Source organism: Myiozetetes cayanensis, unplaced genomic scaffold (assembly GCF_022539395.1).
Source record: "Myiozetetes cayanensis isolate MyiCay16 unplaced genomic scaffold, myiCay2020 scf4, whole genome shotgun sequence".
Classification (NCBI taxonomy): domain Eukaryota; kingdom Metazoa; phylum Chordata; class Aves; order Passeriformes; family Tyrannidae; genus Myiozetetes; species Myiozetetes cayanensis.
This window is the reverse complement of record NW_026087631.1, coordinates 16,158,427-16,174,663: the sequence shown is the minus strand read 5'-3', so window position 1 is coordinate 16,174,663 and position 16,237 is coordinate 16,158,427. Positions and strand designations below refer to the sequence as shown.

At 39.0% G+C, this 16,237-nt stretch overlaps 1 protein-coding gene across 3 annotated transcripts in view; it reads left to right on the top strand.

Moving 5' to 3' along the window:
- The window catches only part of SRFBP1 (serum response factor binding protein 1), a 62,767-nt gene extending 50,756 nt beyond the window's left edge, over window positions 1–12,011 (top strand). For all 3 annotated transcript variants that reach the window (XM_050329040.1, XM_050329039.1, XM_050329041.1), the window contains exons 5-8: window positions 8,470–8,551; window positions 9,438–10,179; window positions 10,566–10,603; window positions 11,304–12,011. In XM_050329040.1, coding sequence (XP_050184997.1) covers window positions 8,470–8,551; window positions 9,438–10,179; window positions 10,566–10,603; window positions 11,304–11,491 — 1,050 coding nt within the window. In that variant the 3' untranslated portion in view covers window positions 11,492–12,011. The remainder of the gene's footprint in view (window positions 1–8,469; window positions 8,552–9,437; window positions 10,180–10,565; window positions 10,604–11,303) is intronic.
- The last annotated feature ends 4,226 nt before the right edge of the window (window positions 12,012–16,237 follow it).

Here is a 16,237-nt window from a genome sequence, read left to right as displayed (position 1 = left end):
TTTAAGACTATGTGAATTTTGTGGGAAAGAACTTTCTGTCTGTATTGTTCACAGCTACTATCTGTTACCTGAGATGTGTTTTGATTCTTTTCCCCCTGAAGTACATCTTTTGTTTCAGGATTTCTTTTTCATTGTATTTTGCTTTGGAGTTTAGTTTCTCAGTGTGTTTCTTGCCTTATTTGGGTTGGGATATTTACGTGATTTTCTTTTGTGGAGTTTGAGTGTTTTTCTAGTGGCATCTATTTTACTGTGTTGTGTCCTAAAATTTTTTATTCAGTTTGGCAAGATGCATATATTTTGTAGTGATACAGTCACAATGAATTATACCACCGTAACTGCGGGAGGAGTTATCACAGTGCTTGCTTTCTGTCTTCTTTCATAACCTTAAGAAGTTTTTTTTTACTTGTTGGATGCCAAACTGAGAGTATTATAGACACATATTCTTACTAGTCTTGGAAAAACTGAAGAAGCAGCATTTGAGTTTTCCCACAGTCTTGTTGTTTCTGCTTACATCTAGAGTTCACCCTGTTCTCCACAAGGAAATAACTAAGAATCCATGCTTACTTCATTCTGGAATTTTTTGCTCTGACTTTTCTTTATTGAAACAATCATGGAAATTATTCATTGCATAAAGAGAAGAAAGAAAGAACTGTGGAAGATTAAGTACATAATTTGTACTCAGGCAGGTCTGGGGTTTATGCCAATCTCTGCTGTAGATCACTGGAAGTTTGAGATGAAACACTCCATTTTTTATTTGACCATTTCCTAATGTGAAAAATAAGCATTTACCTCACACTTGTATGATTGGCTTGATTAGTTGTGACAGGTTAATCCAAAGAAACTCTATTTTAGACTCTTTTATACTCCAGTTAAATATGGTCATCTAACACTTGCAAAATTCTAGGCTTTTTGAAGGGCCTTTAAACTTTTTCAAATGCTTGGATAGTTGGTATTTTTATCATATATACAGCAAAGAACAGCAAGAAATCTGTTTTTGTTTGAATTTATAACCTATTTTAAAACTTTTATTTTAAAAGAAGAGGAGCAATGATAGGAACATGTTTATACATCATACTTCTTTTCGATAAAAGACAAACCACACTTAATGTGGAAGTGAATGTTAGTGTTAAGTGAACAAATTGAAAAAATAACTTTGGTCCAGACGTTCAAATGAAATCAGGGCAGTGTAAGTACCCTGATAGTATTTAGAAGAACCTCATGCTTCTTCCTGATGCTTGATCCAAGAGTCTGTGGAAGGCAGTGATGAGTCAAAGTTACTGTCAGTAGAGAGCAAAGTCAGCTGTATTTTCCAGACGTCTGCCTTCTGTTGTGTGCAGCTCTACAGCTGAGCAACAAGATTGCCCAGGATAGCCCATGTTGCCTTGAGTCTTCAGCTTCATAATGTTCTTCGTAACGTTTGTGTGTTGGGTTTGCATGACAAGGGTTTGGTAGTGGGGTTGGCTACAAGTGTGACTTCTGTGAGAAGCTGCTGGAAGCTTCCCTGTCTGAAAGAGCCAGAGCCAGCAGCTGCAGGACGGACTTGCCACTGGCCAAGGCGGAGCCCATTAGCAATGGTGGCAGGATCTATGGGATAACATTGTTAAGAAGGAATGGGGGGAATGAACAGGAACACTTGCAACCAGAGAAGAGAGAAGTGAGAATATGTGAGAGAAACAGCCCTGCAGACACCAAATTCAGTGAAAAAGTAGAAGGGAAATGCTCCAGGCACCGCAGCAGAGATTCCCCTGCAGCCTGTGGTGCAGACCATGGTGAGGCAGCCATGCCCCTGCAGAGATCCACCTGCAACCCATGGAGGACCCATGCCAGAACAGGTGGATGTGCCCAAAAGAAGCTGTGATCCATGAGAAGCCTGTGCTGGAGCTGGCTTCTGGCAGGACCTGTGACCCCCTGGAAAGAGAAGCCCATGTGGAAGAAGGTTGGCAGGACTTGTGACCCCACAAGGGACCCACATGGGAGCAGTTCATGAGGAACTGCAGCCTGTGAGAAGGAGGCATGCTGGAAAAGTTCAGGGAAGACTGTCTCACATGGGAGGGACTCCACAATGGAAGAGTGTCAGGAATCCTCCTCCTGAGGAGGAAGGAGGGACAAAGATAATGTGTGATGAATTGACTACAGCCCCTATTTTCTGTCCCCCTGTACCCTTGGGGTAGAGGGAGCAGAAAACTCAGAGTGAAATTGAACCTGAGAAGAGGGGAGGGGTGGAGGGAAGGTGTTTTAAGCTTTTGCTTTTAGTTCTCATTAACCTGATCTAATTTGATTGGCAAGAAATTATATTAATATTTCCCTAAGTCAGGTCTGGTTTGCCTGTCACATTAATTGCTGAATGGTCTCTCCATGTCCTTATCTCGACCCATGAACCTTCTGTTGTATTTTCTCTCCCTTTGTTCTGCTGGAAAGGGGAGTAATAAAGCAGCTTCACTGGGCACCTGGCATCCAGCCAAGGTCAACCCACCACAGCTTGCAAAATAAATAAAGTAAATATCCAGATATTTTTGTGGTTGAATTACGGTAACAGAAAAACATGTAAATTAATATGAACTGTGGCAAGCATTGAAAACAATAAGAAACAAGTTTACTTGTGTATCTTGATGTTTTGTAAGAAATTGTTCAGTTTTTCTTCTGTTCTACCACAGGACATTTTGATGATGATTTTTTGCAAAGTTTTAGATCTATTAAGATATGTATTTTAGCTTCAATTGGAAATTTTTCATCAGCCTATTTTAAAAATCATATATCATCCAATTAAAAAAAATCTGCAGAAACTTGGATGATTTCCTGAGATCCATACAGAATTGATTTCTTTAAGAACTTCTCACCTGTCTTATTATTAAGCTGGGTAACAGCTACTTCATAACACCTGTACCATCATTTTGGTGTTACATGGAACATTGATAAAGCTTGAGTGAAAATGAAGTAATAGATTATTATAGATCTGACACATTTTGGCTATCCATTTCCAGTGCAGAGTCTAAAGTATTTAATGCTGGCATTTCTCTTCTTCAAATATAATGGGATGGTTCCTGTTACTTCTTATTTGGGAGAACCACTCATAAAAAGTCTTGCCACATATAACCTGTTTTCTATATCCCTTAATTGACTCATCATCCCATTATTAAGCAGAGACAGAGTCAATAAACAACCTCTTGTTTTCAGGAGATGAGAGACAGCAGTGCTGCCATGAATGATACCACTGACCAGTTGCCTCTCATGCCAAAATCTTCACCCTGTTTGATGGCCACACATCACATGCTGTATTTCTTACAGACATAAAGGAAGGGGGAGAACTAGCTGCATTTCACAGTCAGAAAGTAACTAAGTAACTTCTCTCAAGCATCTTATTCCAAAGTAGCATGAGGACGTGGTACGGACTTGGGTGGCAGCCATGATTTGGCATCTTCAACCACTCTGTGACTTCACGTTAATCACATCTGCTGTTATGAAGGACAGCTGTAACTAGTTAGAGCTCTACAAAGAACGTTAGGTTAGCAGGTTTTCTAGTTGTTTGGGGTTTTGGTTTTTTGTTTGTTTTGGGGGTTTTTTTGTTTGTTTTGTTTTGTTTTTAGTAAAGAGCTCTTCTCCTAAGCAGCTACAAAGGCTATTGCAATGACATCTTGTTTTGGACCAGAATTAGGTCTTACTTTTTTTATGCTTACTCTGGCTAGCATTATCTCTGCCATATTTTGCTTAAAATCAGGTTGTTAACATTTGACATTAAACTACACTTCTAAATAGTTTAGAAACTAGTATGACATGCTTCAAGATTACTTTTTGTGTCATGATTTTTGCCATGTACTGCATACTTGTTAGTGGGGTTTCTGACTGTCTCCAGTTGAGTGTCATTATTTTAAATAAGATGGTCTGAAATGAGAGATGCAGCACCATTAAACGTTATCAGTTTGGCAGCACTGTCACCCAGTCTTTTTAGTAGTGTACTCTTCTAGTAGCAGTCTTGTTTCTAATGAGACGTATCACAAGGCAATTCCCGTTCGCAAAAAATGCAGATGAAGAATTAGAAGAATGAGCTCTTTCTTTCCCATTATTGATTATAACTATAGCAGAGAAGGTACAAACAAAATTAGTCGTGAAACAGGAAAATTAATCAGAATAAAGCAATAGTCAGAAGTCTCCATTTCATGTTCCCAAGTTAATCACAGGTTTCTGCCCTTTAATTCATCCTGAAGCTCTACTGTTTCGGATGTACTACCAAGGCATAGCTTTCAGCTCCTGCAATCCCATCTCACCCGAGACCGTGCAACACTCAGTTTCTCATTCTCTCTTTATTACCTGTTGTATGAAGCAGATTCTATCCACACAGTTTCTGCCTAATGTTTACATTATACTGTTGGTTTTTTGGTTTTGTTTTTTTTTTTTACTCTATGGTGTCAGCTGTTGGAGCCATTCCATACTTATGACCCCTGTTCCAGCACATCTCAAAACTTGCTGTTTGTTGTGAATCTGCTTTTATCTTAGCAAGCTTGTAATGTCCATTCTGTTCCCAGTCATTGCCACTTGGTGCAAAGTTTGTCTCTCTTAATGGGGCTTGCATGACGTCAGTGATGATAGACATTTTCAAATATTATATATGGAAATACTTGCCAAGATAAAAAGATTGAGGAGACTGACTTTCACGTGGTTTTGTATTTAACTGTCGTGGTTTCACTCCTGCCAGAGCCAAGCCCCAGGCAACCACTCGTTCACTCCCCCACCAGCAGGATACTTGGGGAGAGAACTGGAAGGATAAAAGCCGTAAAAGTGATGGGTTGAGACAAAGACCATTTAATAAGGAAAGCAAAACCCATGCATGGAAGGAAAGCAGTACAAATTCACTGCTTCCCATAGGCAGGCAGGTGTTCTGCCTCTCTAGGAGAGCAGGGCCCCATCACATGTAACAGTTACTTGGGAAGACAAACAGCATCACTCCAAACATCTGCCCTTCTTCCCCACAGATTTATACACTGAGCATGATGTCATATGGCCTGGAATATCCCTTTGGTCAATTTGGGTCACCTATCCCAGCTGTCTCTCCTCTCAAATTCCCATGCACCCCCAACTTCCTCGCCAGCGTGGCAATAGGAAAAGCAGAAAAGGCCTTGGCTCTGTGTAAGCACTGCACAGCAATAACAAAAAAATCTCCATACTATCAACCCTGCGTTCAGCATAAATCCGAAACACAGCCCCATACGACCCACTGTGAAGAGAATTAACTCTACCCTAGCCAAAACCAGCACAGTAATGTACAGCTTCTCACCGAGAAGTGACTGTGTTCTGCTCCATTTCTTTGTTCACTTTGCAGCACCTCAGTTGCACACTGAAGGAGGGAGAGTGTTTGTATAGAAAGTACTAGTACATTCTTGCATAATAAATTAAATAGTGCAAAATAGTACAAGAAGTAGCAGGAATATGTCAGAATAAAAGTGTCCAATTCTAGTATCTAATTAAACATAAAGGGGGCGAAAGAAGTGGGGAAAGGGTATTCTTGCTTGTAAAGACAGTTGACATTTTTCTTTTGAGTTTTATTATCTCTGTTCTCTATGTTTCTCTAAGGATTTATATACTGGAAAATACTTGAGGAAAAATAAATTGAGCATTGACTGTGCCAAAAAAACCCCAAAACAAACCTGCACGGAAAAATGGGAAATCTTAAAAGAATGTGAATCCCTTATTGTTTGTTAGCTACTGTCTATCAGTGTGAAGTATTTTGCTATAAGGAGAAAATGTGGTTATTCCATATGGATTGGCCTGTACATCCTTAAACCCTTTCTATAAATATTTGAATTAAAGGACACCAGATGTTGCACAGAAGCTGCTGCTGCTTTCTGAACTTCATGGTATATTCTTTCAAAACCCACAGGAAGTAGCTGAGGGAAAAAGTGTATTAATTAAGTTCAGAAATAGATTTTCCAGCTATAGAAAAATCTCCAAAGAAAATAGCATATGATCTTCAGAAATGTGAGCTCTCTGTCCCAAGAATCTGGTGGCAGCATGCAGCACTGTCACATGGGGTTTAGAATTCAAATTTCAAGTTCTCAGACCTAGGCTAGCTTGAAAGTAAGCCAGTCTCTGGCCCTTGAAAATGGACCCGTCCTTTGACCTGTCTCCTCTCACCTGTGTTCATAGTTATATAGAGGGTGTTCAGAGAAAAGATTTGTCCAGTTTTTTCTTGGCCTAGACAAATAATGTTGTAGTAACACAGACCTGAGGAAAAAGGAAATTACTAAAATTCCCAGATGCTCTGCACTTCAAACATGAAATATGCTCTGACATACCCAAAGTTTAGTTTGTATAAAACTGTGACAAAAGAAATACATAATGGGGTTTCCCTTGCATTGGTTGAGGAATAAGGTTTACATTTTGCAAACCAATTAAATATTTCTGCATTTAGAAGTACTGACTCTGCTGTAGTTGTATTGCCTTCTTTAGCTCTGTATCCTTCATACCAAAATACTGAAACTGACTCTGCTGTACTAGTAGTTGGTGTCAAGGGTCCATCTATCTTTATGCAATGAATTGTTTATACTCTGAGTCGCATGATTCCATTGGAAAAAAATGTACATGCAAACAATGAGCATTTGCCACTGAGCACTCTTATGTGAATCCAGTCAGCTATGTAAAATGTGCACTGCTGATGCATTAGGTAGGGTTTGTGTTGTGGTGGTTTGACCCCAGCCAGCAGCCAAGCACCGAGCAACTGCTCATTCACCTCCCCTGCAAGATGGGGATGGCATCCAGTCAGAAAAAGTGAGAAAAACTCTATCTTGAGATAAAGACAGTTCAATAAGTGAATCAGAGCTCTGTGTGCAAGCAAAAGAGAATAAGAATTTATTTGGTATTTCCCTTCAGCAGGCAAATGTTTAGCCACAACCCAGACAGCAGGGCTTCATTCCATTAAAAGGTTACTTGGGAAGGCAAATGCCATAACCATGAACATCCCCCCATTCCTTTTCCTTACCTCAAGCTTTTATTGCTAAGCACAACTTGATATAGAATGGAATGTCCTTTTGGTCCATGTGGATCATCTGTACCAGGTGTGTTTCTTTTCCAGCCTCTTGTCCACTCCATGCCGGCCTGTTGGGAGGGCAGAGCAAGAAACAGAAGGCCTTGATGCAGTGCAAGCAACTGCCCATCAATAACTAAAACACTGGTGTGTTACAAACTCTATGAATGTTTTTGTCACAGATTCAAAGCACAGCACCATCTTGCCTGCTATGGAGAATGTTAACTCCATCCTAGGGCAGAGCCAGTGCCTCCGTCCCTTATTCTCTACCAGTTACACACCTGTGGCTTGGGCTCCATGTGTTGCGGTGGTTGTTGAGGACAGGGGAGGGCACAGATTTTGTTGACTTGATGGGCACCAAAACGAATACAGGTTGGGTCAACAGGGCTCTTGCCTGGTTCTTTACAGGTATCATCTCTTGTTTCGGGTGGCTTCTGCTGTGATACTTCCTGTAGCAAGCAGCTCAAACCACAGATAGCAACAATTTAAACATGTATCCATTACAGAGCCACTAGGAGGAAGGGAGAAACGCGTGTCTCATCCTCTCTATTCCAGGCTTTATGAAATCTTCCTGCTAAATCTGTGGTTTACAAATGTATTACACCTCATTTTCCTCCCTTAAAAACAAACAAAAAAAAACCCCACGAACAAACAAACAAAAACCCAGAAGACAAAGCTGCCTTTGGAAAAGTCTTAGGTATGTCTCATTTTGTTCTTCAAGCAGACTGCTAACAAGAAGACAAGAACCTGAAAATGAGAGCTTTTACAAAGTGTCATGCGTTATTTCCAATATATAAAAGGGAAAGTCAGAAAGGAAGGAATTCCTTCTTTTCACTTTTTTTCTTAAAATTAAAGCAAGAAGATCATATTTCTTCTTTGAATCAGTTGGCAGAGTTCCAGTATTCTACAGCATCAAATTCAAGACTATTAGTCTTTATGGTCAAGTGAGACCTTGCATCTCAAACACATTTAATGTATATTCCTTCCTGCTATGTCATTTTGCCAACTTTTACTGCATCCATGCTGCACTTCTTGCAATCTGCTGTATTTCTTCAAGCAGATGCCTTCTACCAATATGATGTCTTTTAGTGGGTTCATGAATTTATTTTGCATGTGTAAGAAATAGTAAATGTAAAATCAGTGTGCTAGCACTGAAAGATGTGTCTGCTATGATTTCGAAAATAAATCATGTTATCCCTATTCAGTAACTGAGAAATGTCATATGTTCTACATGTCAGTTATGTTTCTAAGATGTTCAGACAGTCAGATTTTTCTGCATTTAGAATGATGATAGTACAAGCAAAATGAAAACATTATTACAGCATCATAAGCTTTCCTCTTGTTCAGTTCATGGTGCAGAATCACATTAGTATGCGTTGTAGCATAACTGACACAGACTCCTGTAAGTAATCACCATTCTATGGACTTCATACCTTTGAATTTTTCTTGTATAGCCAAATTGTACTGCAACTGAGCGAGCTATGGCACGACTTGCAACACACCCAACCTTGAAGCCCAGATTTGTTGAACTTAAAGGTATGAAGTATTTTAACTTGTTTATTACTTCAGTAGCTAACTGGTATGGTACTTTTTTCCTGTATATTTCTGGCATGAACAAAAGTTAAAAAAAAACCCAAAACTGAAAGCTTCTGTAATTACCCCAACTAGCTACAGTGAACCAAGTGCCACAAACTTGTAATCATTTACATTGCTTGAAATGGGATTATATGTGACTGTATGTAATACAACATTTAAGATACAGGGCGTTGAACAAACGGGGTTTATAATGGGAACTCTAAAATCAAATAGATGTAATGGAATATTTTTGAATTAAATAGGAATGTGAAAGGATAATTACAACTGGGTTTCCAAAGGCAACTAAAAAGTTTTACAAACTACTTTCTAAATCTTCCACAAAAACTGTCCCCAGAATCCTTATGGTATCTTTCCTGATTTTTTAGATTCTCTCTTGTTCTCTTGAAACTGAAATTTTCTACCTAAAAGTGATACCGAAAAGAGTCAAGTCCTAGTAATGATGTCACAAAGTTACTTGATTAATAACAGAGCATATGAAATAACCATGTAATTATATATGGGCAATTTATTATTAGTTTGCAGTTTTACATCCAATGTAATGCCCTAAGTGAACATGATTATCAGCTGCAGATTATTTGCTTAAAATTCACAGTTAAACCCAAGTTTCATATTGTATTTCATTAATAATAATTTATTTTCCTCACTTTTGTTGATACTGTACTCTAAGGTCTTGCCCCATGTGTTCAGTAAATTATTAATAAGGACATTTAGAATATGATTACTCAAAACAACATATTTAACTTGCAAAAATGTTTTATTATAGAAGAGTAACTTATGTAAATTGACGTGTGCCTGCAGCAAAATATTTTTTCTGCCTCTTGCACAGCTGCTGTAAAAGCTTTTAAGGATGCAAGAAAGAACCCAGACAAAGCCACTCCTTTGAGAAAGGCTAAGTCAGAAGAACAGCCTGAAGCAGCAGAACATTTCAATAGCAACCTGGATGACCAAGCTCCTAAACTAGCTCAAAAACAGCAAGGATGTGAACACAAAAGAAAACTCAGTATGAAAACAGAGACTGACAGAGTGGCTGAAGAACACTGTGAGAGTGCATCTGAGCAGAAAACTTTGGAAATAGAGAGAGCTAATGCTCCAGAAGAATCTTCATTTCAGGCAGTAAAAATGCAAATAGTCACTGAGAACAAAACAGAAAAGAAACTTGGCTATCAAAAAAGGAAAGAAAATTTGAGTATGAACAAATTAAATGCAATAATAGAGAAAACTGTTGATAGTGACCAGGAGCATCCTAGTGAAAAGGAATACTTTGATGATAGTACTGAAGAGAGGTTTTATAATGAATCATCAGATTCTGACAGTGATAGCAATGATGATTTCTTCATTGGTAAAGTAAAAAGAAAGAAAAAGACAGCAGCAGTTACTAATCCTTCTTCAACAAAAGAAAAGGATAGACTCCAGAAAAACATAGTGAAGAAAGAAAAGAGCACAGTTCCTAGGACAGCACAAGATTTGATCATGGAAGAAAGAAAGCCACCTGCAAAAGCAATCAGGCTAGAATCAGTGTTCTGCAGTTCTTTGTCGACCTCTAATCAGAAATCTCAAACCAGAAAAAGGTAAACTTTTTCCCCATGTTATGTTCTCCATTCCTTCCCTCCTTCACAGTAATGGAAATTGTTGTGATTTTTAATAGTCCTTGAGCCCACTAAAGCTTAGAACATGTTCACAGAAACTACCTGTCAGTCTTCTTGTGCTTTCTTGACAATTATGTATTTTTCAGATTAACATTAGCACTGATGTGCACTAGACCTGCATCCAAAATCAGGCACTTCTTAATACTTCTATTTCTTTATTAACAGAGGTGAAACAGTATTTAAGGGGCTTGCATGATAAGCTTGAAAAGTTATTGCATGAATGGTTTGTTGTTAATGATTCTTTATTCACAGATGTTTGTAATCTTGCAAGTTTCTTGAAAAATCCTAAATTCTCTTTTTATTTTTAGAACTCCTAAAGACCAGCCACTCAAAAATGGACGAACAGGTATGTGTTACTTAAGCTAGTAAAATTACTGGAGTAAAATCTTCCTGAGATTTTGTTGCTTCTGCAGTCTAGTCATATACTTTGCTCCTTTTCAAATTTTTGGAACATATTTTAACATTTGTTGTTAAAATGGTGAAGTTGTTGAGCTTTCATTTTAATCAGTGGATATTGTCTGCTATTTTCTATTTTTTAGTTTAGAAATACTTAAAGTAGGGTTTACACAGGAAAGGGCTATTCTGTCTATCAAGCACAGGTAAAAGTACAGATTTTGATATGTACTTAGGACCTTGTCTCATAAGTAATTCCTCCAATAGCTCCTGGAAATGTAGTATTTTGTTCCATTGGTACTATATGATACCATTTTGGAATTCATTTGATCAAGGATACAATTTCAGTCATATTGAATTATATTGTGTAATATGTCATTGGTTTATTGTGAAGAAAAAAGTTTAGACTGTGCTGAATATTTGTCTACACAAATTTTGAGTGTAGTCAGTAATAATAAATCTTGATATCTGCAGTCCACTGAATGGCAATTTACTGGGCTGCAAGATGAGGAAATCTTACTGTGAATATTCAGATGACTGTGTTCCCCGTGGGTCATTATTAAATTTTTGAAAATATCTGCAATCCCAGCGTAGCTTGCCTATATTTATGAAGGTTCATGACATAGTTAATGCTTTGTTTTGTATTTGCACAGGTTTTCTTAAAAGTGAACCACAGCTCAAGAAGCAACCATTTGCAAAAGCTTCAGGTATTAAATGTGACAATAAGAAAGCATGTTTGGAGCAGCCTCTTCATCCTTCATGGGAAGCAAGCAGGAGACGCAAAGAACAAGTGTCTCAAATTACAGCATTCCAGGGGAAAAAGATTAAATTTGATGACTAGATTATATGTAAATTAAGGTTTAAAAAAAAAAAAAAAAGAAAAAAGTATTTTTGCAACTACTGTTTGAACATTTTTGTTTTATTGTCCATATTCTTTGCAACTCATAAAACTGCAACTGCTAGATCTTACCATCTTAGAATAATCAAGATTGCTTCATTTATTTTGTGTGCTGTCTGTGGATCAATGTAGTGGCCATGTGATATTGATTCATAAGTCCCATTGCATAGTGCCCCCATTTATGAAATACACCCTAACAAAGTAATGGTTTTTAGGAACATCATTTTTGCCCTGTAGGAATAGTACAGGTTCTTCTGAGCTTTTTTTTTTAATGTAAAAATATATTTTATATGTGGATTTGGACTGTCAAATAAATCTCAACTGAGGAAAAGTAAGAGATTCTTGAGCTTGAACAGACCTCACAAATTCATGAACGTATCGAGTAGCTGGAAAAGCTGATCACCTGTAAGCATGATACAGAAGTTTCTGGAGATTGATTAAATACTGTCCTTTTAAACTGTGATCTCTGTCCTCTGATTATACTGCCAATTTGAAGAACCAAAGGGGTGTCTTTAATAGTTGGTTCTGGTAGTTACAGCTGGGTCCTTCAACATGTGTGGCTTGCACTTTGTGAAAGAATGTGAAAAACTAAAGGGTCTTTGTACATTAAGAAACATTTGACTTTTAAGTGCCTCTCTGACACTGAGAGTTCATTTGATTGGGCTGTGGCATAAAAGGTTCATTGAATTTTTCTTCAGATGCTTTTCCTGCTACTTAACTGAAACAAGTCCTGAGCTTGTAATTAATTTTTAGCAGTGTTTATTTAAATAGAGTTATCTTTCATAATCAGGTTAATTCAGAAGGTTGGTAAATTACTTTAGTGGGTGTAATGTAATACACTGTACTACTCATACAGCATTTTGTAATGCCTTGTAGTGGCTTCTGTGGCTGAGTTTTGGTAGCAGGGGAGGGCTACAGGAGTGGCTTCTGTTAGAAGCTGCCAGAAGCTTCCCCAGTCCCATGGAGCCAATGCCAGCCGGCTCCAGGACGGACTGCCTGCCCCTGGCCAAGGCCAAGCCAATCAGGAGTAACAGTAATGCCTCTGTGATAACATATTTAAGAACAGAAGGTTGTGGCACACAAAGAATTCCAACCAGGGAAAACCGGAGTGAGAACATGGGAACAACAAGGCAGACACCAAGGTCAGTGCAGAAGGAGGGGCAGGAGGTGCTCCAGGAGCTGGAGCCGAGGCCCTGCAGCCCCTGGTGCAGCCCATGGTGGGGCAGCTGTGCCCCTGCAGCCCAGGGAGGGACATCGGGGTGCAGAGACCCCCCTGCAGCCCATGGAGGAGCCCATGCTGGAGCAGGTGGACTTTGCATGAGGGAGGCTGTGATCCTGTGGAATGCCCAGGATGGAGTAGGGTCCTGCCAGAGACCTGTGACCCATGGAGAGGGAAGACAACCCTGGAGCGGGTTTCTCCTGGGTGGGACTTGTGGCCTCTGTGGGGGACCCACGTCGATACGGCTTATTGGTGAAGGACTACACCCCATGGAGGAGTGAGCTACAGGACACGGCCCAGCAGTTTGGGAAGAGCTGCTGCCCAATGGATGGACTCACTCAGGAGAGGTCCGTCAAGGACTGTCTCCCGTGGAAGGAACCCGATGGGATCAGGGGAAGGACTCCTCTCTCTCAGCAGTGGCAGAAACAACAACTGGCCATAACCCCCATTCCCTGTCTCCCCACACTGTTGTGGGGGAGGAGGGAGAACTTGAAAGGAAGGGAGGGGTAGGGGGAAGGTATTTTTTAAGACTGTTTCTTTTTTTACTCTTTGGATCTTATCCTGTTATTAATAAATTTAGGTACTATCCCCACTTCAAGTCTGTTTTGCCCATGAACGTAATCAGTAACTGACCTCTCTCAGCTGTTATCTCCACTCATGAATCCTTAGCTGATTTTTTTTATTTTCTATCCTCTGTTCAGTTGCAGAGGGAGAGTGAGAGTGACTTTAGTGGGGACCTGGCATCTGGCCAGGGTCAACCCTCTACATGCCTAAGGAAAGTCCTGCCTCAGACCAAAGGACCATCTAGCCTAGTATCTTGGAAAGCAGTCAAAAAGGGATGTTTTAAGCATAGGATGGAGGGAGGACACAGTCATACATAGTGCAACATCCATGTCTTCAAACTTCTAGTTTTACAGTTCCAGGACATTTTGTGATATTGTAGATTATGGTGTTTAATATCCCCTATGGATTTCCTTTCTTCAGATTTTCTACTCTTAAATCCATGCAAACTTGTAGAACATGTAATCCCTTAAGGTGTTGAAGGTCTTCCTACATATTACAGTCTTATGAAAAACAGTCTTTTTTCTGTGTTTTGTCAAAGAAGCCCAACAGCCTCCTGGACTGCATTAGAAAGAGCATTGCCAGCAGTATGAGAGATGTGATCCTTACCCTGTACTAAGCACAGATGAGGCCTCATCCAAAGTGCTGGATCTAGCTCTGGACTCCCCAGTACACAGGTGCCCAGGAAGATTTGTGGAGTGTCTATCTTTGGAGACATTCAGAACTTGACTGAGTTATTCCTGGGTAGCCACTTCAAGGTGGGTGCTTGGTCAGTGGGTTTGAACTAAATTATGTTTAGAAGCCTCTTCCTACCGCATCTACTCCTGATCACAGGGCAGGTACTGGAAGTTGTCTAAAACATGTAGTCATTGTTTAATACCTCGGAGTATTCCACTTGGGATGGCATTAGAGTCAAATGGCAGGAGCAACTCCAGTTTTTTTGTTGTTATGTTACTCTGTTACTGGTATGGCCATCTCTGCCTCCCTCCTGCAGACTGTACTGTGTCTTAATGGGCATTTGAGGATTTTTTTCCCCTAAAGTCCCAGTGAATATCACAATGGTATTCTCTGCTCTCCAGATATGTAGATAGGCAACAACATCCAGACAATAAGCCCAGATTTCCAAGTATAAAACAGGCTACAAGGAAGAATGGAATAAATAGGCTACAAGGAGGAATGGAATTATTTAAGGAATAGAATTGTAGTTGGACTTACCTAGAGTTGTTTACTTTGCTAAATGCAGGTAGGAGGATAAACAGCTGAGCATGATCTAGTCTCAAATAGGTTGGTATAAAAACAGAGCCATTCTCCCATCCTACGTGAAATTCTTCAAGACTAGTTCAATTCTAGTAATGGACTAGGTCCATTCTTGTATCAATATCTAGACATGTTTTGCCCCACTTGGTTCGGCTTTCTTTTCTCAATCCTGAACAAATGTCAGTGTATGTGATGCTATCTTCTTAAATGGCAGTGCCTGTCAGAGGAATGTGAAATTCAAATAACCTTCCATTTCCCAGTGTTTTGTTGCTGTTATTATGACTCTACCATATGGAACAATATTTAAGGTCAGAAGTATCAAAATAAAACACAGAAACGTGTTTACTGTGGTTTTGTAGTGAAGGATTGTATTTCATAGAAAAAGCCACGCATTTACCTGTTATATACAAAGTTCAGGGTTTCTAGATGCAAATGTTGGTCCTTAATGCTTTAAATAAAATAAGTAAATAAATCCTAGCTGAATGCCATAGGCTTCTCTTGGTTCCAGTCAAAGGCAAAGTAAAATTACTTTTGGTAGATGTTTTCAGCTATAACACGGTTTTTCATGGACAGCTTACCTTTCTTTTAGCAGATGGTCCCTATTTTAAGAGTTATTCACATTAAAGATCAAAAAGTTAAGGATTGCAGTTTGAAAAAACTCCAAGAGGCTAAGAAGCTTATGTTCTAAAATGCTTTTTTGCATGTGCTTAGAGATCTAGGAGCAATAGTTTATCTTGGCATTTGAGCAAGTTTCTTACTGCATTATTACAGCTGTAATTTGTGGCCACGGAATTCTTCCTGAAGGAAGCCTGACTTATCAAAACATCTCTTTTTTTTTTTTTTCTTCAAAAATACTTCTGAGCTCTTACTTTAAAGAAAAGAAAAAAGATAACATACAATAAATGTGAATGAGAGAAGAGAGATTAGGTTATTGGTATTGCTTCATATTTCAATGGATTACTACTACTTTTAGCTGGTACTTAATGACTCACCTGGATCACAGCCTTAATACACTATACGAAGGAGTAGTGATAGTGGAGATTTGATAATGTTTTTTACATGTAACTGGGCAATTTATTTGTGCGCAGTGAACTTGCCTGGAGGTTGTTGATAAAGTTTAGAACATTTTCTCTTCATTATAATAACAGGTTGAGTGTATATATACGTGACTTTAACACAACTCGCTTATCTGTAGTACTGTTTAGACAGAGACTTCTCACAAAGTACTAACAATTTATAGTGATGTGGGAAGTTATTTCATTCTGTGATGATTAGATTTAGAAATGTTGAACCGTGCTTTCCGGTTCAGTACCATACCACAGAAGAAATGTCTTCAGCCAGGTGCCTGCTGCTGGATACTACTAGGCTGCTTCAGGTGCACAATTTTTCCCCTTAGAATTACCAGCAAAACAATATCAGATTTTTCAGTGTCTTTTAAGGCAGTCATTACTAGTTTAAATGTGGTTTAAAAAAAACAAAACAGGTGTACTGTTGATAGCAGCAGCTTGAAGGCTTCTGATATGCCTTCTGAAGAGGCATAAATATTTCTTACATCAGTTTTTATGGAATGATTAGATCAGGAGAAAGAGGGCTTGAGTGAAATTCAGTTACAGTTATACTTTCTTAACCAAATGTGTTGAGCTGCTTTGTAA